Source organism: Gadus macrocephalus, chromosome 18 (genome assembly GCF_031168955.1).
Source record: "Gadus macrocephalus chromosome 18, ASM3116895v1".
In the NCBI taxonomy this organism is placed as follows: Eukaryota; Metazoa; Chordata; class Actinopteri; order Gadiformes; family Gadidae; genus Gadus; species Gadus macrocephalus.
In genome coordinates, this window is record NC_082399.1 from 7,358,795 (window position 1) to 7,385,634 (window position 26,840).

The 26,840-nt window shown below is 46.0% G+C and overlaps 2 protein-coding genes across 7 annotated transcripts in view; both read left to right on the forward strand.

Moving 5' to 3' along the window:
- Nucleotides 1–16,983, forward strand: part of adkb (adenosine kinase b) — a 71,717-nt gene extending 54,734 nt beyond the window's left edge. For both annotated transcript variants that reach the window (XM_060037260.1, XM_060037259.1), the window contains exons 6-9: nt 4,295–4,330; nt 9,570–9,684; nt 15,627–15,713; nt 16,403–16,983. In XM_060037260.1, coding sequence (XP_059893243.1) covers nt 4,295–4,330; nt 9,570–9,684; nt 15,627–15,713; nt 16,403–16,527 — 363 coding nt within the window. In that variant the 3' untranslated portion in view covers nt 16,528–16,983. The remainder of the gene's footprint in view (nt 1–4,294; nt 4,331–9,569; nt 9,685–15,626; nt 15,714–16,402) is intronic.
- A 2,571-nt stretch (nt 16,984–19,554) lies between these two features.
- On the forward strand, nt 19,555–24,176 carry LOC132446629 (histone acetyltransferase KAT6B-like). 5 transcript variants are annotated; one of them, XM_060037008.1, is made up of 2 exons: nt 19,555–19,827; nt 21,854–24,176. In XM_060037008.1, the coding sequence occupies exon 2, from the start codon at nt 22,080–22,082 to the stop codon at nt 22,863–22,865; it is 786 nt and encodes a 261-aa protein (XP_059892991.1). In that variant the 5' UTR covers nt 19,555–19,827; nt 21,854–22,079; the 3' UTR covers nt 22,866–24,176. The 5 variants fall into 5 exon arrangements, with proteins under 5 accessions (XP_059892991.1, XP_059892994.1, XP_059892990.1 ...); XM_060037011.1 differs by lacking the exon at nt 19,555–19,827 and adding an exon at nt 19,857–20,981; XM_060037007.1 differs by lacking the exon at nt 19,555–19,827 and adding an exon at nt 20,988–21,245.
- The last annotated feature ends 2,664 nt before the right edge of the window (nt 24,177–26,840 follow it).

The window sequence follows — 26,840 nt, forward strand, 5'->3', positions numbered from 1 at the left end:
AATTGGTTAGCATATGAATAGTGTCAAGAACATGCTTAAAGGTGTTTCCAATAATCCCATCGTATTGTGTCTCCTCAATTTAGAAGTATTTGCGTAAGAAACATCTCAATGGCACGGTTTTTATCTTTGGAAATGCATAGCGTACGTTATCGATGGAAATAATGGATTTTTCGTCGATAACAAGCAAACCAAGAGCATTATTTGAGCTGATGCATTAGGGAGAGGAATCCCTAGTCGAAGAGTCAGGCCCAAGCCGGTTAACAATCGCGCATATCACTTATTTTCCTTCAAAGGCTTGGAAAGCACATTCGATTTTAAATGGGCTGAGATAAGACACCTGGACTCAATGGCTCAGTACAAACACGACCAAGGCGGCGTCATCTGATTGTAGAGCAAGATTTCCCAAAAGTGGGAATTCTGCAGCACACAAGCCTCTCTGCTTCGCATGATTTTCCTGCATCTCATTTCTTGTGGGCCGAGTTTTCGTAGAAACGTTGTCCCCTTAAACACGAGAGCGGAGATTCTGGCCGGTCGGACCCGCATACTGTCTCGGTACAGTTGACTCACATCACCTTATCTGCCCTCTGTCTTCATATTAATTATCTCCTGCTGTACTTATCAACACACACACGTCTGATATGGCAACTTCCTGTTTCGACGGCAGCGTTCTCAGAGCGATGACATTTTGATGTCCCGGAAAAAAGGGCCATGATCTGTCCTCTTGGAAGGCAAGGAGAGACACTCAAAGGACAACAACAGCCTTTCCCCCCCCCCACCAGACATCACATGCCTTGATTACCCTCCCACCCTCCACCACCTACTCCAAAACACAGCCCCCCTCCCACCCTGCCTGCACAGCCACCCAGTAATGTATGCTGCAGCGATCTGGGTGGAGGTGATTGAGCTGAATGCCAGATGTTGTTTTTACTAGGCATTTATGAAGTCTGTCTGTCGCGCCTCAGTGATAACTAGCAGCGAGTGAGGGAAAACAGTGAATGTGTTATATGTTACAGGCTTTCATCTGTAAAAAATGAATTATTGGCAAGTGGCTGAGCTATCGGGACAGGGGTTAAAGACCACATTACATTCTCCTCGGTTGTAAGGGCCTTGAGTGATTTGTCGTGGTGTGTAGCTGTGATAATTACCCCGGACCGATTCTTTAGAGGCACATTTTGTAACCTTCTGTTCTGGTGTTGTTTCACAGTTACCACGCAACCATGGGGATCGCACTGGTTGGTGGAGTTTGAAAATGCCTTCAAAACAAATCGTTATCGGGGGAAATAATCGACAGAATCCTTAAAATAGGATGGAAATCTGGTCTGAACGTACACAATGTGTCACGGTCCCGTTCCCCTCTGCTCTGTAACTCACACACACACACACACACACACACACACTCGCACTCGCACTCGCACGCACACACACACACACACACACACACACACACACACACACACACACACACACACACACACACACACACACACACACACACACACACACACTCACACTCACACACACAATGTCAAAAACAATTGAATTTCTGCCTGAGCTTCAGCTTGGCCTAACCACGGTCAAGCAAACGCCTGTTTTCACTACAGCCTCGGGGGCAGTTATGGTTTGGAGCTTATCAACTTTTATTAACCTTAGCACCGGGGCCTGCTCTTTGATTTAGACTCCTCAGGAAACCCGGGGAAAGGGGATGTTTTTCTCCTCTCACTTTTTCGCCAGCTGACATGCGCTGCACAACTGCTTACAAAAAAGAGACATAAATCAGAATAAGTCATCTAAGAGACATCTGAAAGAAGAGTCAATACACACGGATAATATTATTACCATTAAAAGGAGAAAAGTACACACAGAAAGTATACACAACGTCTCGTCCGACCCGAAGTTTGTTGTCTCTCCCCAAATATTGATTTTACGGCGTGATGTTTTGGCAAAATGTGTCTTCCCGATCCCTAGTTTTATTTTTAACTTCCGAAGTAAACTGCCAGCAACCCCCCCCCCCCCCCCCCCACCCACGCTCCCCACTCCCCACACACACAACTGGCTTTTGGATTATTAGCTTAAGCCTTCTAAAAATATCCCTTTGACAGTATGAGCTCCTCAGCAGCAGCCACATCTCAGACGTCCTGATGGCTTCATATTAGCTCCCGGGCGGAGGAAGCAGGGGCTCACCGCGTCGGTACAGCTTGTTCCCTTACACCACCTTGTTCGGCCACTAAGGAGAGCCGACTAGTCCAAAAATCCCCTAGGAACTCCATTCAGAGCCTTTTCTACACGGGTCATAGGGACGACGCCGCCGCCGCCGCGGATGTGTTGGCCAAGCCAGGCGGTGGATCGGGGTGCTTCTTCTATTTTCTTTCCCCCCGGTTTGTTTACAGCAGGAGCGGATTTTTCCCATATGTAACTGGAGGCCCTTGTCATTGAACCGACAGCTGAAGAAGCACATGGGCTGTCAGTTAAGAGGCGCTTACATCATGCCATCACAGCACATCCAATATATTCCATACCGCATCAAATCTGTAGTCTAGTGCCGCTCGCGCATTAAACACGGCCTGTTTAACGACTGATTCTCCCCAGCCCCGGCGCATTAGCTTTTAACTAATCTTTCGAGCAAGCAAATATTTGTTATCATTATTATAGGCATTCATGAAAATCTCGTAGATGCTAATAAATGCCTGAAATGGATTACATAGTTCACAGGTGGCTCACAAAATGGCTTCAATTATCTTTTCTTACACCCACTCGCTCTTGAAAGTTTTTTTTTTTGTTGCGCACAAATGCTCGCTAACTAGAGGGAGAGAGAGAGAGAAACTGAGAGAGAGAGAGAGAGAGAGGAGGAGAGCGAGAGATGGACAGAGCTGTGTGCCGTCCAATCGACCATGTTCCTCCATCCTTCATTGATGTCGTTCCCAAGAATGTTCCATTTTTCATGAAGTTCCTGGTGCTCCCTTTGCGACGCCCTTTATTGAGGCAAAGCTGGTGTGAATAAACCAACGCAAACCCGTTCCAGACACTCAAGAAGACCTCAGAAGCAGCTCACCTTCATCCATACGAAGCTTGAATACTACACTTAAGCGACTAGCCTCCCCTTTTGTGTTGGCGTGTGCTGTGTGTGTGTGCGTGTGGCCGTGTGATCTTATGCGTGCGTGTGTGTGTGTGTCTGTGTGTGCGTGTCTGTGTGCGTGCGTGTGTGTGTGTGTCACGGGGGAAGATGCATTGACATATCGCCGGTGCTGTAATGTTGATCCAAGGCAGGGCGGCGCGGGGGGCGCCTCTCGCGGGACCAGTAACCTTATTGTTCCATGTCATCTCCTCCTCTCCTCCTGCTGGAGGACCCACGCCGTCAACCTCTCCCCAAGGTCTCAGCACCAGGCCAACACCAGGGCAGCCCCCCTCTCCCCCCCTCCCCTCCCCTCCCCTCCCCTCCCCTCCCCTCTCCCCCCCTCTCCCCCCCTCCCCTCCCCTCCCCTCCCCTCCCCTCTCCCCCCCTCCCCGCCCCTCCCTTCCCCTCCCCTCCCCTCCCCTCCCCTCCCCTCTCCCCCCCTCCCCTCCCCTCTCCCCCTCCCCTCTCCCCCCTCCCCTCCCCTCCCCTCCCCTCTCCCCCCCTCCCCATATAATTGGATCATTTAGCATCGAGGCATCGACCGACTACGCCGATCCCGGGGTCAAAAGCAAATTTATTGCGTCGGAGTTGTCCGTCATGGCGTGTGTGTGCGTTTTGTGGGGATGGACACACACACACGCACAGGGGGCTGCCTCTGAGAGTGATTGAGATAGAGTGGGGTTAAATGATCCCCCTCGTCGTCGTGGTGTCCAGTGCTGGATTTCACTGTTGGGGGATTCCCTCCCCCCCCCCCCCCCCCCCCCTCGTATGTACACACATTAGTATTGTGTTTTTGGGGGGGTTTCGGTGTCGGGTTCACGGCCGTGGGCGGGGGACGTGGCGTGTGTTATCTTCTGCCGCCGCCGTTGTAAAAGGAGACAGTGGGGCGGTGGAGGGAGCGGGCCGGCCCACGTCACCTACGGCATCAGGGGGCGGGGCCTGGGGCACTCCGCATGAGCACCCGCCACGTGGGGGGGAAGATGGCGAGAATGACATGTCTTTTCCTTTTTGTGTGCGTGTGTTTTTGTTAGTGTGTGTGTGTGTGTTGTTGTTGTTGTTGTTGTTGTTGTTAGTGTGTGTGTGTGTGTGTGTTTGTTTGTGTTCTGTAACAACCTACTCTATTTGCGTCCCCTTAATGAACTGCTCATTTGTGATGTTGTTTTTTTCTTCCCTTTATCGCAGGAAGCGGCCACCTTCGCAAAGGAGCAAGGCTTCAAGGTGAGTTGACCCCACGATCGCCCGCTAAACAGCGCCGGGAAAAAAACTGCCCGTTTTATTTTTTCCCCCCTTTTTTTATTTTTTTTTCTGCTGATAATGAAGTTCTTTTTGGACAGTGATTGATGTGCTATTATACTCTCCAGGCCTTGCAGCAGTTGCTATGGAAACCTGGCAGTCGTCATGGTTTCTTTGTTCAGCCAGCACTCTGTTATGACGCACTCTGCTAGGTCTGCACCCAACATCGCCTACAGATGTTATTTATTGAATTTTGAAAAGCCTCTTGGGAAGCTGAGAAGTTGGGCATGGTTTCAAGCCTTCCCCTGCAGGCTCGGTGATCGTCAGGTTGCCTGGTTAAAAAAGCACGCTCATTAGCTCCATTGCTCTCGGAAGATGATGTGTGTTCTCTTTCATTGCTACAAGCACCGTGGCAAAGTGTACAACTCCGGCAGTCTTATGATAACCAAATTACGGCCACCTGTGGTGTGAGATCATGTCACTTGGAAATGACGGGGAGCTTGTTAGTCCATGGAAAATAACCCCCATTCCCTATTTGTTTTCACATTTAGCTTCCCTCTTCCGCGGTGAATAAAGTGCCTCATTTGGTTATTTTATTTCTGTATTATTTGATATTTTCCCTGAAATGAAGCCATTGCTGCTTTTTTAAATATGTAATCAAAACCACAAAGAGACCAAAAAAATGCCTTCTGTGCAATTCCTGTGGCGGTGGGCTTAGGTATTTTAAGTGTCGTCTCCATTTCAAAGGCAGAGCTGCCTTGAATATGGCTGTGCTCGGTGTGAATAATTGTCATCCAGAATCACTAACGGTGTGATCAACGTGACTAGAATAGAAAAGCGATCCTGATGGCAGTGACGGGTTTAAGCGAGGAGAGGAGATGAAGGCAGGCAGAGGAGCGGGGGAGTAGACGGGAGGCAGGGGGGGGGGCCAGGGGGGGGCAGGGGGAGGGGAGGCGGGGGGGAGGAGGAGCTCCCATCTCAAAAAATAAATAGAAAGGGCAAGGCACAGACTCTTCCAGTATTAACAATTCTCTGTCATTTTTCTATGTCAACTTGATTTGCCGGAACACTCACACACATGAAAAATGGCAGGGGATGAATATGATTTGTGTGGTGTATGTATGTTATTTCCGGACTCCCAGGGTTTAATTATTATGGCTGGTCCTGGGTGTTGGTCTTGACGACCGCGTTGCCGTGGCCAGGCACTAACGAGATTGAAATAATGCCAATATGTATATAAGCTGCTGTGCAAGTGTGAGAAGCGCTTCAAACGGGAGCCTAATCAGACCAATATGTCAGGCATAAAGTGTTCACACGGTGTCCTTCATGCAGTGTCTATACCATGCTCCTCGTTCACTCAATCTTTTTCCCCTTATAATATGCCTTGATGCCTGGTAGTCTGTTTTGGCTCATTTGTTAATTGAGGTGAATAATGATGTTCACCTGTAAAACAAATAGTACCATTATAATTATTTGGTGTAATCGATTTACAAAGCCATTATTAATGCTTTTTAAACACCAACTTACATGAGAGTACTAATATCGAATATAATAAGCATCATTTCAATTGCATCATTTCAGTCAAGCGAGTATTTCAAATTGGGGTTGGCTCGTAGCCAAATTACTTTTAGGACAAAGGAATTAACCCTTGTTTAATTGATTGCCAATAATTGCTTTATATGCATACCTAATGTAGTACTAACACAACACATTTCCCTTCAGTGATTAAGCATGCATGTAAGATATGATGGATAACATCTGAGATGCATGCATCTGCATATGTACAAACGCGCGTGGGCAATCAACAGGAAATAAGGACCATTCCAATATGTACATTAACATGCACCACGTGGTCATGTACCCGCCTCCACGTGTATGCAGCCACAAATAAAACCACTTACAACCGAGCGTATGTTTGCATTCGAGCGGTGTTTAACCCACTTAAATCATAATCACCCATTCTATGTATTCGTCCGTAAGATGTGTTCTAAGGCAGCCATTAGCCATGCGAGGGAACAAGAGAGAACCACAATGAATGAGTAATGAAGTTGGTACTCTGTGAGTTGTAAACATACAGACAGACGGACATCAAACGGCACCAGGCCCGACACTTGGAAAGGGACCGGGTCACAGTGAGCCATGCAAAGTGCCTGCCTAGTTGAAATGTTCACCCCCCCCCCCTGGTGGAAATCTGAGCCCAACAACGCCATGGTTGTGGTGTTTGGAACATAGCGCCTCGCTCGACGGGTCCTGTTTGAATGCCATCAGCGTTTTAAACCCCCCCCTCCTAAAGGGAACACATAGAAACCTGCCATTGCTCTGGTATACATTTGTACTTTTCAGCCCGAGCTGGTGGAAACACGCCTTAACCTGATTTGTGTTTGTTTTAGCACGTCAAGCATTAGCTTCAGATTAATGAGCAAACACAGCACTGGGCCAAAGTGATTGCCGTCAGCCGGTAATGATCGGCGTTCAGTATAATTGTAGTTGCGTCGTAGAATGGCACAGGTGTAAACCGAGGTACCCCCGGTGCGATTAACAGATTTAGAATTGTACATATTATTACGCAATCAATTGCATATATTAATCTCTGTGTATAAACTGTGCTCTAATGTTATGGTTTCTCTCCTTGGTGAATGATGCTGATTACTGTGTGACACAGTATGCTATAGTGCTTGGACATCACAACGTCACATCACAATGACCTCTATTCTAATCATAGGTAAATTGGAATTTTAGTTATTATGTTGGTAGGGATGTTATTTCTCAGTCATTGTTCGTAATTCATGGTGAAATTATTTGTCATTATGGGGTGACGTTACTCATGCGAGACATGGCAAAACAAAGTTACGACATCGTTAAACTAGGTTATGGTATAGTAACGTTGATTTAGGGCTTTACAGTGAGACAACTCTCTTGAGTCCTCTGAATATGGCAAAAGAGTATCACTGGCAAAATATCCCATGATGCATTCTGATGCACAAGCCCTTTATGCGACAGTACATGATAACTTAATCACAGCTACAACCAACCCAGCTCTCTATATGTTTTATAGCCACAAAAAAGAAATAATTGATGGACTCCTATTCTTTAGAACAGGGGTTCTCAAAGTTTTGACAACTGAGGGCCAATTTAGGAACCCAAAATTTGAGTGAGGGCCGCCAAAGGAAAAAAAATGTTGGCGGGAAACGCCGTCAGCATCCCAGTGGTGAAAAAAAACATTGCACCCGCACCGTGGACCTCTGGGAGTGAGGTCAAGTGAGGTCTAAATCATGAAACTGAGGTTCACCCTTTCAAAGTAATGTACAGCCGGATTAAAACTAAAAAATGTAAAAGGATTTAATTGAAAGCTAGAGAGAGTCGAATTTTCTCTTTATATTTATTTATATTTGTTTAAATTAATATTGATAAAAAAAATAATAAAAAAAAAATCTTTTTTTATAACTTATATAATTATGTATGTCATTGCGGGCCGCCAGGAATGATTCCGCGGGCCGCCATTGGCCCGCGGGCCGCACTTTGAGAACCAATGCTTTAGAACAATCAGTGGATCCACATGCACACTTAGTAGCACCGACTGGCCAAAGAAATATCTGCAGAGCAGCAGTAATTGAATCTTTCCTGGCAGTGCTTCACAGACAGGCTGCACCATAGACGATCAATTTCTCTTTGGTCTCCAAAGAGTAATAGAATTTAACACCCTTATGAATCCTTCAGAGTTGATGGTTTGCTGATGCATATCTGATCAACTGCAGCACAATCATGTCTTGCTTGTTGTCAGCAGTAAATCAAACCGGCTCACCGGCTCGCTTCATTTGTGAGGTTTGAACTTCCATTTTTGTTTAGGCTTAGGGAGCCATCAGGTACGTTTCCTGCTATACATTCCTATCGTGTGTGTGTTTGAGTGTGTGCGCTCGTGCGGCGTGACATACTTAACAGGGGCGATGCTTAACCCCACCTCACATCTCTCCCAACAGAACCTTTTAGCTCCTAAACCTAAACACATTGGCCTTTTTCCTTTATGTCCCCCGACATAAAACCAACGGGTGCCAGTGCGCCCCGGGTGTCCCGTGTGGTTTCGCGTCCGGGCGGCGGCGGCGGTGGCGGTGGCGGTGCTTGTGGTTACGTTCAGTCACAGTGACAAATTGCCTCTTTCTTTTCTTTTTTTTCTGTTCTTTCTTTCCCCGCCGCCATCGCCTGCTCGCAGCCTCTGTATTAACCTCACCATTAGCACTTACTTAGAGTGTTACACCCTTTTCTCCCCCCCATGCCCAAGGTCTCGCCGGACCTCTTAGGGCTGATTAAAGGACGTTTGGGAAGCATTTAGAGGTGTTAAACCTCATCGGCTTGAGTGAGACGGTGGGGGCCCGGGAGCTAGGGCGGCGCGTGAGCCTATCTCTCTGATTACTGCCACCGCCGCAGCATTTGCTCGGCTCCGGTGTCAGCCCCCCCCCCCCCCCCCCCCCCCCCCCCCCCCCCCGGTGCCAGGAAGCGCGGTCGGGCCCCGGGGCTTCGGAGAGTCTGGCGGTGGCGCCGGGGTTGCGTCAGGAAATGTAAAGGTCCGGGGCGAAACAGGGGCGGATGGAAGACGCTCCACCTGCTCATAGTACATCGTGATGATGAGTTAATAATAAAGCAGCACTGACAGGTGTGGGAGGTGTTTTTTTTTTTTTTCTTCACTCATCCCGCTTCATGATCAAAGGCACACACTACTGAGTGTTCTCTCCAGGCGAGGATCCATTCTGTGCAGATGCTGAGGGGAGATGGCCTGTTTCAGGCGGGGGCGGGAGGGAGGGATACACACACCATACACACACACACACACACACACACACACACACACACACACACACACACACACACACACACACACACACACACACACACACACACACACCGGAACACGTTAGCCGACCACGTTGTGGTATCTTCACAGATTTACATCACACTCGAGAAAAAAAAAAAAGGACATTCCTGAAGCTCTCTTTTAAATATCCGACAGATGAGGCCAACTATCCTTGACCCCGACTATTGCTGTCCTCGATGAATGAATAGTTTTAAGCGGTATCTATCTTTCTTCATAGATTACCCGTGTCAATACAGGAGGGACAAATTTGCTCATGATGTTTAATTGACTCCCCAGACTCACCCCGGTCTATGTGGGGTGTAACTTCTCTCCCAACGTGGGGTGTAACACTCTCACCGCGTCCTCATGTGCTTACAGACGGAGGACATCGCCCAGATCGCCAGGGACTGCCAGAACCTGCCCAAGCAGAATGAGAAGAGGCGGCGGGTGGTGGTCTTCACCCAGGGGAAGGACGACACCGTGGCCACTGTCGGTAAGCACTAAACCCTTCCCTCCTCCCTCGCCCCGGCATATACGGGCTCGGTGGGATAATACAGAACTTAAGGTCCTCACACATGCAAATCAACTCCAACCACCACCACAACCCCCTCAACCGCCATCCCACGTCTAACATCTTTATCTATCTCATAAAACCCCCGTCGTACCATCACAGGCCGTTGTCAGAGACATGATAGATTGCTTACTGAAGGGAACTGAGTAGCATCTGTAATTTCTTTGAAGTTAACCTCTCGCTATTGACGCCAGATGTTTAACAAAGTGGAAAAAAAGAGACCCGTAGTACTCGCACTACATTTGGTCATTTCAGAGCATAGAAGTGGTGCGGAGGATGTAAAGGGAGCAGGCATTGATTTGTGAAGTACGTCTAACATCGTCTTGGACGGCTTCCAGAACGGTCCTCAGCAAAAAAAAAATTCAATGCACCAACTCGCACTTCCTGCCCTTTCTTCCTCCTCTCCGAACTGTCAGCGCCCGCGACCTTGGGAAGAAGGTCGCAAGCGCGGCCCCTCCAGCTAATCCAATCTGTGTGCAAAGGGCGTTTTAGTTAGTGGACATTAAGGAGGCACAGTGTCGCCGCAAAGAAGCCAGGCGGTCAGGGGTGAGCTGCATGGCTGAGGAGAGACGCTGGTTCCTGATTACCGGCTGGGAGCGCTCGCTATTGTCTGGGAGGGTTTTTTTCTTGCTCATTGCCCTCGTTTAGTTGGGACTAGTGATTGTGTGTGTGTGTGTGGGTGGGGGGGTGATCTTCAACTTGGGTCACTGCAGGACCTTCCTGATTTCCTTCTTCACCGGGGAGGGGGCGTACGTGCACTACTCTGACATGAGTTCAAGACAAGCGTTGACGTGCGTTCACTGACGTTGACGTTTCCATTGCCAACGACGGAGTCAATATTGTGTGACTACGAAAAGTAAATAATGTAGCAGTATTTGGACAGTCATCCTAGCATGCTCATAAAGCTGTGTCTCGTATAGAAAATAGAAGCCATTCCCCCCCCCAACCACCACAAAATCAAACTAGTTGAATTTTGTGATTAGGTCTCTTGGGGAAAATGTTGCATTTATCCTTAAGTGCCAGACTTATTTTTTTTGTATCAGGGTTTGGAAGAAATCTTTTAAGCGGAATTTGTGAAGTCTTCCACTTAAACGCCCCCTCCCCCCCCCCTGCCTCCAAACTGAAGTCATCCATTGTGTCTGTTAGTGATGGATAATGGCTGGCTGCCTCCGCCATCGCTCCTGCATGGAGACAGAGCCGCACACCGCCCTGAACTTTATATAAAATACATGATGAATGCGGGCGGGATGAAAGATGATGGCTTTCTGATGTCAGCTACAAAGGCAAACATGATAAATGTCATTGAATGCGCGATCATTCGAGGGGACGGCGCCGTTACAGTGGTAGGTGCGGCGGAAAATCGGTGTCTGTGAACATTGTTATTCACGCCAGCCAAATAAATGTCAACACACAAAAAAGAGAATTAAAGATTTTCATTTCCCAGAGGCGGCGCTCTAATAAACTTGATCTCTCATTTTGTTTGCAATTTGTCCCCCTGTCAGGATTTGATCATTCGCCAGCCTCGGCATGTCGCGTTAAGCCATTTCATAGTGATTAAGGGCGGGAGAATGCCTTCCCCTGTGGTGTAATTCGCCTTAAAAAAGAGATGTCAATTTGTTATTGTTATCTCTTTCTTTTTTTTACCCGCCCTTGGTTTGCAGACTCAACTGCTTTTTCATCACTGCTTCAAATGGGGCTTCGTTTTTCTTCTCCTTTTTTTTTTTTTTAAAGGAGCACTGAGCAGAAAAGGGGGGAAGTGGCTCTTTATCGGGCTGCCACTGACGCTTCTGAACTACACCGGCTTTTTTGTGCTTATATCCCCATTATAGCGCTAATTAAGATCATTGTGCCCTGAACCTTAACAGCAAGGAGATCTAATAAACGATCATTGGGCTGGGTTTGGCGGTGCTAAACGCTGATAAGGACTTGATGAAGCCAGGAGCCGGCCCCTACTGAGGCACTGAGGGGCCCCTGAGGAGACAAGAAAAGCGGGGTTGATTTTCCTCTGGGTGATTTAAATTCTGTTAAGAAGTGGAGCTTTACACAACAATGACCCGAGTTAATCACCTGTTGGAAGGAACAACAATGGAGAATATCAGATAAGGGCAGTATTTTCCTTTCCAGGCGGAGGTTATCGTGTTTAATATTTACGTGGGTTACACTCAATTACCGATATCGTTCTGCGAGTTGAAATATGGTGTTTATCGTAATCTTGTCACTTTAAGATATAAGTGGGGTAGGGGAGAGATCTTCTGAAGGGAGAATAGACTTGTTTCTGTTGCGAGTTCCTTAAAAGAAAAAGAATGGAATCAATTAACAGATAAGTCTGAGAGTGACCTCTCGCTTGTGCTTGGCACCTCACGGAAATGTTTTCTCTCAACCCTCGATAAAGGACGCTGGTTTGCGATGATCCTTTGCCTGTGGTTACAGTAATTGCAGGCATACGTTCATATTCTTTTTTTTTTCTAACTCGATTGTGAAGAGCGCTGCTGCTTATTATAAGGAAGCACATTGAATGTCGACGGGCGCGTTTGCCAAGAAAGCAGTAATGCTGCTTTTTCCTGTTTTCCTGTTTGAATCTGGCCCAAGCACAGGAGGAGGTGCTCCAAGAAGAAGTAAGCCTGGGCGAGTTGTTTTCCCCTCCGTCGGCGAGGTCGTCTGCAACCTCTTCCGCGTTCTCTTCAGACACGCCGACAGGGCGGAGCGGTCTCGTGCGATTCCCGCTGAGGCGCGCAGGCCGGGATTTATGACTTGTTTAATTGCTGAATTTATCAGCGTCATAAAATGGTATGTCGCTGTGGTTGATTTTTATATTTTACAACCTGCCAACCATTCCCCCCCTACCTTCTATCTGTCAAAACCACGTTGGCCCTAATCAGATAAGTACAACGTGAGCCGTGTAATGATTTTACAGTCAAAACAAGACATTAAGCGGTCACTTTTCGAACGCGGTTTCCCCGATTTGCATCACATTTCTTATGGGAGAGATTTCTATGCTATTAAGGGGCCGTGTCTGTATCATTAAAGAACAATGTTTAATAATGAAGGGCTTCGCTTGCTACTGATATTCAAATAGTCGCATGTTGCTGCAAAGTCTCCTGTTTAATTACTGCCATTCAAGGGTTCATAATGAGGGAGTTCTGAAGAGGGGAATTAACCAAAGCACACAATTGCATCTTAATCATTGGAAATATTGGCATGAGTCTAGTTGTTTTTGAGTCTATTACAGGTTACTTACAACGCTTTCAGGTCTGTACTGTATACTTCCAACGTTCACTCTAGGGCCTAACGGCCTTTTTTATGAATCAATGGCCTTTTGTTGTGGTTCTCACTGCATTTTATTACTCGGCAAAGAGAACCAACCAGAAGCCTTTACCGACTACAAGTAACGACATTGCCCCTGATGTTTTCAGGCCGGTTACAAGCCAATAACAACAGGGACACAGTGTTTTCTCTCGTACATTCAACTTTTGCCAAAGAGCTCTTTGTTCCACCCGGCGAAGGGGAACTGGCTGAGGGGGAACCTATGATAACATGGCACTTCAGTTCCAGTCAAGTCCTCAAAAAAACACCCAAAAAAATAAAAACGGTAACTAACGTGAACTTTCTCGACGGGCGGTGATGACTCAGTGGGAAAAAAGCATCACGGGTAATTGTTCCAGGCTCCGAGAGATGGACTCGGTGTAATCGACCCATTCACCAGGTCGGCGTTAAGCTAGCCTCCGCGGCGACCTTGTAAAGTCCCACACAGAACAGGGCGCCCACTGCCTTATTCTTCGCCTCCGCGCTCAGTCCCTTTGAATGTCCACATTGTGTCACGGTCGCGGCGTTACATCCCCGCGACCCCGGCGCGGTGTGTATACCACCCACCCTGAACAAACCACTCATTGTGTTCAGCCCAGTCAATATACACTTTAATCACACACAATCATTCACCAGAAGTGCTCGGTGTATAATGAACATCAGATGCCTAGCTGCCTTACCAGCTGATTCCCTGTGATAATCAGCGTCCCACCCTGGCTTCTTTATTTCCACGGCAACGAGGCCAACAACTCTTCAAATAGTGCTAGAGCCTTGAGTCTCTTAAGGGCACGATCATTGTCAAACTTTGGTTTATCGACGGCACCGTTTACATGTGATGATGATGCAGTCGGCGTATTAGCATGCCATTATCTTCAGCATTAATTAAGCCAAGTTCGAGATACCAGCAATTAACTGATTCTAAACAGAACTCAGACTATTGAAATGTGAATCTTTACAATCTTAGACAATCAGCCGCTTCCCTGAAAGGAGGAACGAGTCCTTTAATGAAACGTTGTTGTCCTTGGTTCAACACTACCACTTTTGGAGCGCGGGAGAACCACATTTAGACGTCGTCATTAGTGGCTTTGAATAAAGTCACATTCTTCAATTAAACGTGCACGCAGCGACATGGTTATACCTTTGCGGTGCTCCGTTCCTCCACCGTTTGGGTCTTTATCGTTCCTCAGGTGTCGGGCGATATTGCCCTGGCTCCACCGTGCGCCAATTAGCCGCATGGAGCCGGCTCACCAAAAAGTTATCAAATTGATAAGGCGGGGAAAGAAACCCCTACGGTGCACAAAACGTAGCCGGGAATCACGGCGGGGTCGGCGGGAAGTCTCATTAAACGACTTTGTTTGTGGTCGTTTTTTAAGATCTATTTTGCGTGCGCTTGTCTGCTTTAAGCTGGCGCCCCAGGTTCTCCGCTGCCAGAGGTCTGTCAGTCCCCTCCTGCCCCTTTCATCCGCCACTCCGCTTTCTGTCTCCCGCACCTTCCCTCAAGGTTCACGACAGCACCAGAAGCCCTCGGCGCGTTTGAAGATTGTGTGTGTGTGTGTGTGAGCGTGTGGTTTACATTGCTCTGACATAAGTTGCTGATTTAATGTCATTCTACACCTCGAGACTTTGTCATCTGGTAGATTTGTTTATTTTCTGCCTTTTTCTTTCTTTTTATCCCTCTCTCTCTCTCTCTCTCTCCCTCGTTCTCTCGAAGTGCCTTTTGAAGTGCACGTGCTACTGATCACTCAGGCAATTTAATCCATTGAAGATGAGGATCAATCACTTAAAATCGGATGCACTTTGAAATCTAACAATGTCACTTTTCTGGCATTGTTGCCTGAATCCTCCTCGTCCTCCTGCTCATACTGTATCACTTAAGGTCGACAGATGTGTAGGCTGTGTAATTAATACACTGCCTACACATCTTTACATTTACGTCTACTTTTGTACGTACACTTTTCTGTTGATTGCAACAAACACCGTGAGGTGCTTCAACAGGGCAACGCTTACAGGCTCCTCCGTTTGTTTGCTTGAGTGTTTGTTTGTTTGTGTTTTCTGGGCTATTTTTTGTCACCTAGGTGTTTCATTAACACATTTGTTTCATGTCGGATTGGAAAGCGTATTGAATTAAATATGGTTTTAACTACTGCGGGTTCCCCGCGTCGCCCGTGCACTTGGAGAGCTCAATCTTGTCGAAAGGCAACTTTCCAATAGCACATCCAACCGGACACTCAGTTTCATCGTGTGAAAATGCTTGTTTAGAATAAATGGACGAATGCTAGTTAGGTTCCAAAAAATGTATTGCCTTCCCGTTAATACACACAATGAAGTGTTTGTGTTAGACAGGAAAATGTAGTGTTTGCAGTAGTTTACTTCCTGGTAGCAGCAACAAACCTTGTCTGTGTCTCCTGATTTAATGAAGAAACACATGACCTTTAACGAACGGAAAGTTTCCCTACAAATTACAATGTAACCGCGCAGACAGGGGAGTGTGAATAATTTAACGTGCTGAGGCAAAGATAGCAATGAGTTTAATAAACGCTGTCCTCTGTTCCCTACCACAGGTGACAAGGTGACCACGTTTCCTGTTGTGGACATTGACCAGAGCGCCATCGTGGACACAAATGGCGCAGGCGATGCCTTTGTGGGAGGTGAAGTTTGGCCAAAAACGCACACAAATGATTCCCTCTGCAATACATCCCCCAATTAACCTCTGATGAAGAGCGTTTATGCGTGACTGTGTCCGTCTCTCCTTCCCATTAACATGACTTTTATTCTTTTTGTTTACCCCGCCCCCACTCTCTACCCACCAATTATTGTAACACACACACAATCCCATGCCTATTAGCCTCATGCTAAACTTGTGAGTTAGCCGACCACTAATCTTGAAACCAGCAGTCTGAACTTTTTGGGCGGGGGGGAGGGGAGAGAGCCTGAGCCAAAAACCAAAAACGGCAAGGGGGCGGAGTTTTGCCTTGTTTCCTGTTTTGTTACAGAAATATTAGGCTGAAGAAAGACAGAATTTTGATAATTAGGTTTCTACAGTGGCCAGTCTACAAGGTGTTGATTGAAACCTTTAGACATCTTTGTTAACAGTTAACTACTGCTGGCCAAGTTTGTGTTGCCAATTACTCGCTCCTACAGAACCCCGCTTATCCAGCAACACAATTGGTTGAAAAACAAATACGAAGCGAAAGATCGCAGAATTCCCCATTCACCCAGATTAGATCTTCGAGCACGTCCGCAAATTTCATCAGTCCTACAATTTCCGATTTGTGCGGCTAACCGACAACCGATCCAATAAACCGTAGCGTTGACCGTGCTCCTCCCTCCTCCCCAGGCTTCCTGTCCCAGCTGGTGGTGGAAAGCCCGCTGGAGGAGTGCATCCGGGCGGGGCACTACGCAGCCAACGTCATCATCCAGAGGGTCGGCTGCACCTTCCCGGAGAAACCGGACTTCCATTGATGTCCATGAGCACTGTTTTTGGCGTTTCGGCTGATGGAACAGTTTATGTTCAGGGTTGTTTTTGTTTTGTTCATGGGACTAACCGTCGTCGTCGAGGCCTTGAATGCGCAGAGTGTTCCTTCTGTTCGCAGCTTAAGAGAGGCAATGGATGACCGTTTATTAACTTGTTGCCATATGTTTGCCTCTTCCCACTGTTCCTTGGCTCTCGTGCCCGCGGTGTCTTCGGCCCTAAAGTGGGCCGAGCCGCGATCGGTTAAAACCATCCAACTGCAGCTAAAGAATTCTGACCATATTTTGGTTTTATAATGCAAATAACATCATTTATAACCATATATAATAGTTATACCAATCATTGTAAGTCTTAATCCCACCATGATTAAAGTAACTTATTTATAAGTTTCTCTAGTATTTTACTTTTGAAAAGTTTTGCATTAAATAAATATTTCTTTGCAAATATCCGAGTGCCAGAAACTGAATCAATTTTGCCAATACACAGGGCGTATGGTTCTTCCTTATCCCCGGTTTTCAAATATTAACCAATTCATCCATACTAATGAGCTTCAGTTCCGTCAAAAATAATGGGACAGCTTAACCTGGCTGTTGCCAGAACATGGTGCCTCCTCTCTCCCTCTCTCTCTCTCACACAATTCAAAAAAGCTTTATTGGCATGGGAAACAAACGTTTACATTGCCAAAGCAGGTGAAATGCAAGCCAAAAAAAATAATATGAACTCTCCCCCCCCCCCCGTACTCACTGGACCCCCAGCCGGACATTGGCCAGCGTCTGGGTCTCTGTTACAAGGGTATAGAAAGTGGGTGGGGGAGGGTATTCTTCTCAGGGGATTAGGTGGTGGTCGCGAGTGGTGGGGGCTGGGGTTCTTCATGGCGATCATCAGGAGGGGGGGGGGGAAATTAGGGTGATCCTTCGTACCCAGCAGGGCTGTCGCTGGGGGTGGGAGGGGTGGAAGAAAGATCAGAGAGGGGGGAGAGAAAGGGGCCCGTCCCAACGAGTGTGGGCCAACACAAGTGCTGTGGCTCCAGAAGAAAGTTTAGCGCCCTTGTCTACCCCCACACACATGGTGTGTATGTGCAAATCACTAGAAGATAACTATAGATATATTTCCCATAGGCTTTTTATTATTAACGGTATGGTTAACATTTTAGGGTAGATCATTTCCTGATCATTCCCCCCCCCCAGTATGAGAATTACCTTTCTCTTTGTAATGGGGCCATTCATTATGCATATATGATAAACAGGGGCATCTGGGTGAAAACATTCTCCAGCCAAAATGTTATTAACAACTTTGAGAAACTTTTGTTCAGCACCATTTTTAAGGTTTCACACAGATGCGCTTTGAAAAGGACCACATTTCTGATTGGGCGAGATCACACTCCGTGGCAGCTGGTTCATTTGATTCTCAAGATGACAGATGGCAAAACACAAACACAAAAAGAGGCAGCCATGATTAAGTAATGAGAATGCCTGCCACAATAAGGAAAACGCAAAGCATATTTCTCACTTTTTTTTTTAAAGTAAACTTTGTTTTTTTCCTAAATGATATGTGAGAAAAAAATAAAACAAACCTTGTTTTGAATTAAATGTACAGCTGTTCAAACCTTAACCCTTTTTTTGATGTTATAAAGTACATTTCTTCTTATGTATCATCAAGATGGCATGATATTGTCCATTTTAAGAACGCAGGGGCCATTTACAGCCCACAACTCTGCATTTGAATAGCCTACGACTCCTCTCATATTCGCCTTTCAATCGACTTCTCAAGCAAACATGCTGCGTTTTCTTTATTCCTTCAAAGGCCGGCAACAAAACAAAAAAAGGGAGAAGTGACTGTGGGGACCTGGCCGGTGTTCTGCCCCGCAGATGGGCATCAGTGTTTGGGAACACCAGTGTGTCACTTGGCAGGGAACTGGGAGGGGGATGGGCAGATTGCGATGGCACATGCTCCAGTTCAAGTCAGCCCTGGACCCATGCAGCACTGAAGGACCTGCTGGGGCCCAGGGTGGCAATAGACCGTATTCAGAGACACAGGCCGATTTGTTCAGCGACTAAATACCAAATGGATTCTCACAAATCAGATTTTTTCTTTTTTTTCCTTCTAAATTTGCATTTCCTGTCACTTAGCGTGTCCATTAATGCCACACATGGGGTACAACCACAGCCTGAAATACAAGTCACGGTGTGTGTGTGTGTGTGTGGGAGAGAGACATGGGTAGAGAGTGTGGTTTTCCAAGCAGGGGGAAACCTTTTTCATGTTAAAATTTAGCAAATTGAAGACACAAGGTCATTAAGATAATGTGTGTGTGTGTGGGGGGGGGGGGGGGGAATTACTTAAAGCTGGAATTTGAGCATGTTGTAAACATGCATGCAACAATACATTTTGTTTGTGTGTAGTCATCCAACTGAAATATACTTGAAAACAAACACTTTTGTTTTGAAAGATCAGATGTTTGGGCTCCATGAGTCATTTGGAGTTAACTAATGTGTTATAATCTTATGGAAACAGCTGTCCCAGATTACTGGTGTGTTACTGCATATTAAGTGAACATACTATCACTCGCAAATGCGCCGTGACATCGTAAACAAAAGGAGAAATAAAACATATTTAGTGAACACTGTTTACAAGCTATTTTGGCTGTGGTCCATTAATTAGTTCATGATGGAACTAAACCTATAGTTTATATTTACTAGTGCACATGGAGTAATTGCAATAGCCATTCAATCGTTTTTAAATACATTCTTAGAAAGAGAAAAAATAACACACTACTCTCCCTTGACACCTCACACAACTTAACTGTACATAAGTTATTTCCCACGCATAACATGCCATTTTACAGCACAGTAGCTATGTGGGAGAAGAAAAAAAAAATCATTAAACTGCTACATGGAAAGACCACGACAAGATCACAAGAGTCAACTGTATTTTTTTTTGCGCCGTGCCATTCCCCCAAGCTCATCACTAGATGTTGATATAAAAAAAAAGTGAAATTGACAGTATCATTGTAGCAGCGCACTAAAGGGGCGACGGTCCGCTCCACTACACTGAAGTAGGGATGTCTACAGTGAAGAAGAAGGGGGGAGGGTACCACTTTGTCACAGGCTGCTATGTAGATTAACCTTTCAATTAGTTGTTATCAGGTCCCTCTCTGTCTCGGCGCGGGCTTTTAGCGTTCGATTACAAATCAAGTGCAACAGAATCAAATGGATATGTGGCGGTGTGTTTATCCATCGACGTTTCAATCATCATACTAATGAAGAGGAGTAGCAGAGGGAAAACTTAAAGAGGTAACTACAAGCAAATATTTACGGGCAGCCTCTTGCCTTTTTTCCACACTAGTTATATGATCATCCTTGCATAAAACTTGCGTAATTTGTTGTTGCCTCTTCGCCCGCAGCGGGTGTATATCTAGTGGACCATCTAGCGAAACCCAAGTCGGCTCGGTTGTATATTTTGTAATGTGTGGAAAAATGAAAACGGAGCGATAGAGAAATGGGAGCAAGAAACTAGCGAGACATAATTGAGGTGCAGCGATGAAGGATCTTACTCTTGAAATACTTGAGGAACTTGCAGCGCATATTTTCTCCGATCGCTCGTTATTTTTCGGGCCATCAGTGATGTTTGATAGTTAGTCATTTGAAGGTTGTGTGGCTTTATTCTGCCTGTTCTACTCGCGATGTGAAAATGTTTTTTTCCCCTCCTCTCTCCAGCCGTTGAGCGCACAGGGACACCATTTTCAGGACAGAGAATCTGTGGTTTTATCGAGCGTTTATTGTGATGGGCGAATGTGTAGTTTCAATGTCAAATATTGACCGAATAGCGTTGTAGGCGAACATATTCAACGGGGAGGATGTCTGAGCTGTCGGAGGAGCTAAACGACAGGCGATCGCTTTGCGCACATTTTCGCCTGCAGCCATCTAAATACCACGACTAAGCATCGAGAAGGCATGCCTCTTTAAATCAATGCTTAAGCCCTTTGCAGGTTTTATGCAAACAAATGCTGGATTTAACAAACAGCCAATTAAAGTCTAAAATGATCCAAATCACTTTCAAGTGTAGCCAACTGTTTCAAGGAAGAATCTAAGTAAAGGTGGTCTGGTCTTATGCGCTCTGCAATGACATTCATTTTACGTGACATTGTAATTATTATATTTCCCACTTCGGTCTAATCCGACTCATAAACCCACTCTACAAAAGCCCGTTTTATGTCAGACATGTGATAATCAAATAGCATAAGTGATCGTGGTGTATTATATCACTTTATTACACCAGGCACCTTAAGAGGCGGGTCAAGCGAGTAAAGTGACAGATCACTCAGCCAGTGCCGTGCCATTTAGCGTGAGCTCATACATAAAGATTGACATGTGCTTTATCAAACCAGAAATCGGATCTCGTCCTCACAGCCAATATTGAAGTTGCTAGGGAGGGCACATTAGTGTAGGTAAGGTTTAATGACACTCCATTGGATTGTAATCAGCGTCATGTCGGATTCATGTAAACTACAACATTGTAACAAAATGGCGACTGTTTAGGTGACATCAGTAACACGGGCCATATTATCATGATCCGCTCCGCTCAGCGGCCACCGCTCAGGGTTCGTTGCGTGTATATTTGTGTCGTTGTTCGCGTCGCGCCGGAGTCCGGATAATGGTTCGCAGACGCACCATAAACATCAGTCGGCAGCTGTCAAAAGCCAACGTTGATGGTACGCAGCTGTCATTAAGACCCGAGGCTGGTCCACTGGTCCTTACCTTGATGTGAAGCTGTCAAAGTGGCGTGCTTTCTAGTAACAACTCAACTTTGTCACTGGTTGAGTCTCGCTGGTTTGTTTTTGTATTTCTCGCGGTTATGGTGTAGTTGCGTGTGGCGAATGGATGGCAGTGATTATGAAGTGGAAGCCAAGTCTGATACTTTTAGTGCAGGTATTGCGTGTCTTGTCGTCGCTGTTTTATACACCAAGTGTCGCCCACAGTATTATCCATAGAATTTATTTAAAATGGAGGTCAGATTTTTTTGTGTGTGTATTATGGTTTTAAACTATGGATAAAACCACTGTTATTTCTTGCGTTTGTTTTGACTCATGTTTTACTCCACACCAGAAGTATTGAATCCCACTGGACTAGTCTTCTTTATATCAAGTTTACAAATGGCCATAGTCCTTATGTGGAGTGCAAATTATAACAAAATAACCATTTAAAAAAAAGGTTAAACTGTTAACAGTTGAACTGTAGCATTGTTGACATCATGTGTCATATCATATATCATGTGTTACAAAAAGGCTGTCTAACGTAATTGTATGTTTTATCGTTCTAGATCTACGTCTGGAATAACAATCAAGCCCCAGGTGATGTATGGTAACCATTGTGGAATTTACACGAGCCACCTCTTTGTCAAGTTCAACGTGAGATACCTGGAATGTCACGGTGGTGGAACCTAAGCAGCTGATCCCGGGTTTCGAACATGTGGATGTATCAAATGTTTTGCAGCAGAAAAGGGGGATCTTTATGGCTCGCCTCTTGGCGATTCTAATCACTCAACCATGGTGAAACTCGCGAACCCTCTGTACACGGAGTGGATTCTGGAGGCGATACAGAAGATAAAGAGGCAGAAGCAGAGGCCCTCGGAGGAGAGGATCTGCCATGCGTTGGCCACGTCGCACGGCCTGGACAAGCGCACCGTGCTCGAGCAGTTGGAATTAAGCGTGCAGGATGGCTCCATCCTCAAAGTCACCAACAAGGGGAGCGCGTCGTACAAGGACCCCGGCCCCCCCGGGCCCCCCGGGCCCCCCTGCCCCCCGGGGCGTGCCGCGCCCCAGCCGCCCGAAGACCCTCCGACCCCTCCACCACCGCCGCCGCCGCCCCCGCCCCCGCCACAGCCCAAAGGATCTATATGGAATTCTAGTGACCTGCGGCACATCGATTGGAATAAAGTGATTAGGAGGGCGCTCGAGGGCTTGGATGATACCCACGGCTCCTCGCTGAAGAGCATCGAGAGGTACCTGAGGAACCAGGGCGACCTGGCGCCGGTCGCCGACAACCCTGCCTTCCAGCAGCGGTTGCGGCTGGCGGCCAAGAAGTCGGTCAACAACGGGCGTTTGCTGAAGAACGGCCCACGCTACAAGCTCACCCTCGGGACCGCCGAGGCCCGGGGCCTGAGGTTCGCGGGCGGCTCTCCGTTGGCGGTGTCGCCGTCGGTGACGCTGCTGCCGCACGAGAGAGACAAGGTGAGGCCAGCCTTGGCCCAACGCCACCGCCTCCTCCTCTGCCACCGCCGCCGCCACGCCATTATACACATCATCTTCACTCTGTTCTCTGCCGCTTTTTAATCTCAATCATAGTAAAGCTTTGGCAGTGGGACTGAATAATCATTTAAGTCTGGGTGATATAACAATGAGTCTATCCTGGGAGCCCAGGGCCATTTGAATATGATTCATAGAGCGGTAGAAGGAAACGAGGCCTGATGAATCTGGCGATTTTTCACAGGCAAGACAGTAAAGTGTAGGAGACTTGACTTGTGGTGTAGAAGAGTAGGGAACTAGGCTATCGGTATTGAGAAGTAGGAAACTAGGCTGATTAATGAGGAGTAGGAAACAAGGCTGATATTGATCAGTAGAAAACTAGGCTGATACTGATAGTATTGAAGAGTATTAAACTAGGCTGATAGATTTGAAAAGTAGGAAACTAGTCAGAATTTTGAAGTGTAGGAAACTGCTTGTAGTATAGAAGAGTAGTAAACCAGGGAAAGTATTAAAGATTAGGAAACTAGGCTTAGTATTGAGTAAGAAAGGCTTTATTATCGGAGAGTCTGAAACTAGGCTAAGGTTGAAGAGTAGGAAACTATGCACTATATTGAAAAGTAGAAAACTACTCAATATTGAAAATAAATTAACAAGGCAGTTATGAAGAGTAGAAAATTAGGCTTATAGTATAAAGAGTAGAAACGGCTTATTATTGAAGTCGGAAATTAGCCAGTATCGAAGAGTATGAAACTCTTAATAGTATTGAAAAGTAGGGAACTAGACTTGTAATATTGAAGCCTAGGTAACTAGGCAGTATTAAAGATAATGTAACTGAATTGAAGAGCAAGAACCTTGGCTTACAAGGTTATGATGATAATGGGTAACTATGCTGGTGGAATCGAAGAGTTGGAAACTAGGCTAATAGTATTGTAGGAATCTAAACAGTATTTTTGTGTAGGAAACTAGCATTGTAGAGGAGTAAACTAGGTTCCTTCAGACTATATAATTTTAAGACTGGGGAAAAAATCGAGGCACTACTGAATTATAGAGAACTAGGCTGGTAGGAGTGAAGGTTATGAAACTAAGCTTATCGAAGTATAGGAAATGGGCCTGTTCGTGTTGGGAACTGAAGAGCAAGAAATCAGGTTTATAGTATGGAAGAGAAGGAAGCTAAGTTTATGGCTTCTTTCATGGGGCACTGTAGGCCGTACCATACCATGCTGATTTGCGTTTCCGCCACCAGTTTAAACACATAGAGTCACGCCCGAGATGGACGGTCTGAGGTTTGGCCAAAGTGAGCCTGACCCGCCCCCAAGTGGGCTGCACCCCAGGGTGCTGTTCGGAGCGAGAAACGGACTCTTAAATAGTAGGAATATAGACCTATTAAAAATACAATAAACGCATTCTTTCCTATAACTATATAAGCATAATTAAAGAGGGTAATGAAGGTTTAAGAGAAGCGTGCCCTGCTGATGTTAGTTTGACGATATTCTCTTGCAAAACAAAATGACTTGTTTAAATATGATGGATTTCTTTCAGATTAGTCTTGGCCTAAAGATATTAACAATATTTCACCCTATTTGATCGCTGGTATAGATGTGTAAACAGGACTTCTCTGCAGCTCTCGTTGAGCTATTGCGATCAGGGAGCAACAGAGGGGGAATATTGAACGTCAAACTGAATTTGCCATTCACATTCAGTCATCATGTGTGCCGCCGTCCGTCTGAAACAACGCAAATATATAAAACGGGCAACACGAGTGTGTTTGTTGTGGTGTCATCGATTCAAAACAGGCGCGTCATCAGCTAAAAACATACCTTCAAGCGGGAAGCCTTGTTGCAATGGAAATGCAAATCCTGACCACGCTTGGCTGCCGTACAGTCGAACCGTGTCTAGTTCAGTGGGAAAACGCCATTATAATATTGAAGAGTAGGAAACCCTGCTTTTAGTATTGAAGAGTAGGGAACTTGGCTGATATCATTGAAGATTAGGAAGCTAGGCTTAAGTATTGAAGAGTAGGAAACAATGTATGGCATTGAGCAGTCGTAAACTGATGGAATTATTGAATGCTATGGAACTGGCCTGATATTATTGAAGAGCAGGAAGCTAAGGTTATAGTATTGAAGGGTATACAACTAAGCATAAGTATTGAAGGGTTGGAAACTAAGCTAATGGTATTGAAGGATAGGAAACTAGGGTTATAGTATTGAAGGGTATACAACTAAGCATAAGTATTGAAGGGTTGGAAACTAAGGTTATAGTATTGAAGAGTAGGAAACTAAGCTAATGGTATTGAAGGATAGGAAACTAGGGTTATAGTATTGAAGAGTGGGAAACTAGGCTTATGGTATTGAAGGGTAGGAAACTAGGCTTATAGTATTGAATAGTGGGTAACTAGGCTTATAGTATTAAAGAGTGGGAAACTAGGCTTATGGTATTGAAGGATAGGAAACTAGGCTTATAGTATTGAAGAGTAGGAAACTAGGCTTATAGTATTAAAGAGTGGGATACTAAGCTTATGGTATTGAAGGGTAGGAAACTAGGGTTATAGTATTGAAGAGTAGGAAACTAGGCTTATAGTATTGAAAAGTGGCAAATAGGCTTATTGTATTAAAGAGTGGAAACTAGGCTTATAGTATTGAAGGGTAACCAAAAACTAAAATCACACCTCAGGGGAGCAACCTCTCTCCAGGTAGCAGTTGACCTACTGACCCTAACCTTAACCTGGTCCAATCAGGCAGTCCTGCATAACCAGTGTTTACCAGTGTTTTGGTGTCGTTCCCTGTGGTGGCCAACCCTTTTTTTATTTATTTCCTTTTTATTGGCGACACGGTGACCTTTGTGATCATGGAGCCGGTCGAGAGCAGAACTTTTGGAGACTGCTTTGTTTCCTGCTGACGTTGCCATCCGAGGAGGTTTTGCGTTTCAGTTGGCACAGTCGCGGTAACGCACACTGGGAGACGAACACGTTCCCACTAGTGACGGCAGATTCTTTTAACGGGGCTTGACATTTTAAAGATGTCATTGAGTAAAGGAATGTTTTTTTTTCCGCCCGAATCGGTTCGGTCCATGCCATGGGAAAGGGGCTCGGAGATTTACTTGTGAATCCAAATCCCATGCAGATCACATCTAGAGGCCTATTGAATTCAAGTGTGGTTTGATAGATTAGGCTCGGCGTATCAAATGGTGTATAATGTCAGTCACCGGAGAGATTGCTGTCCTGCCCACCACTTTCACAGTGAATAATCAGGAAATGACAGCTTGATACTCAAGCCACAACTGTGACTTTGTGGTCTGGGCAAGACTTTGAGACTGTACGCCCTAAAGAGAAACCGTCCTTCTGAAGAGTCCTTGCAGAGCAAAATAAGAGGGCCCACTTTCTCTATTTGGTGCGTTATGACTGACATACCCATCCAGTTGTACTTGCATTCTCCCAAATTGTGAGCCGTGTGTGTGTGAGGTACTTTAGGGGAAAAAGAACAGTCTTGCTTAGGAGAATATTTTGATTCTGAAGAGACTGGCAGGAACAAAGGCAAGGAATGGGATTTTTTTCTTCCTGCCTGTGTTATGCAACCACTTGATCTCTCTCTCTCTCTCTCTCTCTCTCTCTCTCTCTCTCTCTCTCTCTCTCTCTCTCTCTCTCTCTCTCTCTCTCTCTCTCTCTCTCTCTCTCTCTCTCTCTCTCTCTCTCTCTCTCTCTCTCTCTCTCTCTCTCTCTCTCTCTCTCTCTCTCTCTCTCTCTCAGAGAGAGCGCGCGCACTGTTCTAATAGGACTCTACCCCCAGCCCTTACTCGCGACAGCTAGCTCTTGAAGCAGTGTAATTTCCTGTAATGTACTCAATTTCAAAACCCAAAGTTAATCAGTGACAACTCTTCAAGCTGTTTGTTTTGTGTTTGTCTCTCTGATATTCATTCCATTAGGGTACTCCTTTGGTTCTGGGTTAGACTTGTTGTTGTTGTTTTCATTATAGGCTCAGCTACAGTTTCCCATCAATCTTTGTTTCATCAAAGTAAACGTACACATAGTAGCTGTTGGTGCAGCTTGTAAATGCTGCATGTGGG

What these genes read in the sequence shown, in the direction of transcription:
- LOC132446629 (XM_060037008.1), top strand. Translation starts at nt 22,080, where the DNA reads ATGGTGAAACTCGCGAACCCTCTGTACACGGAGTGGATTCTGGAGGCG.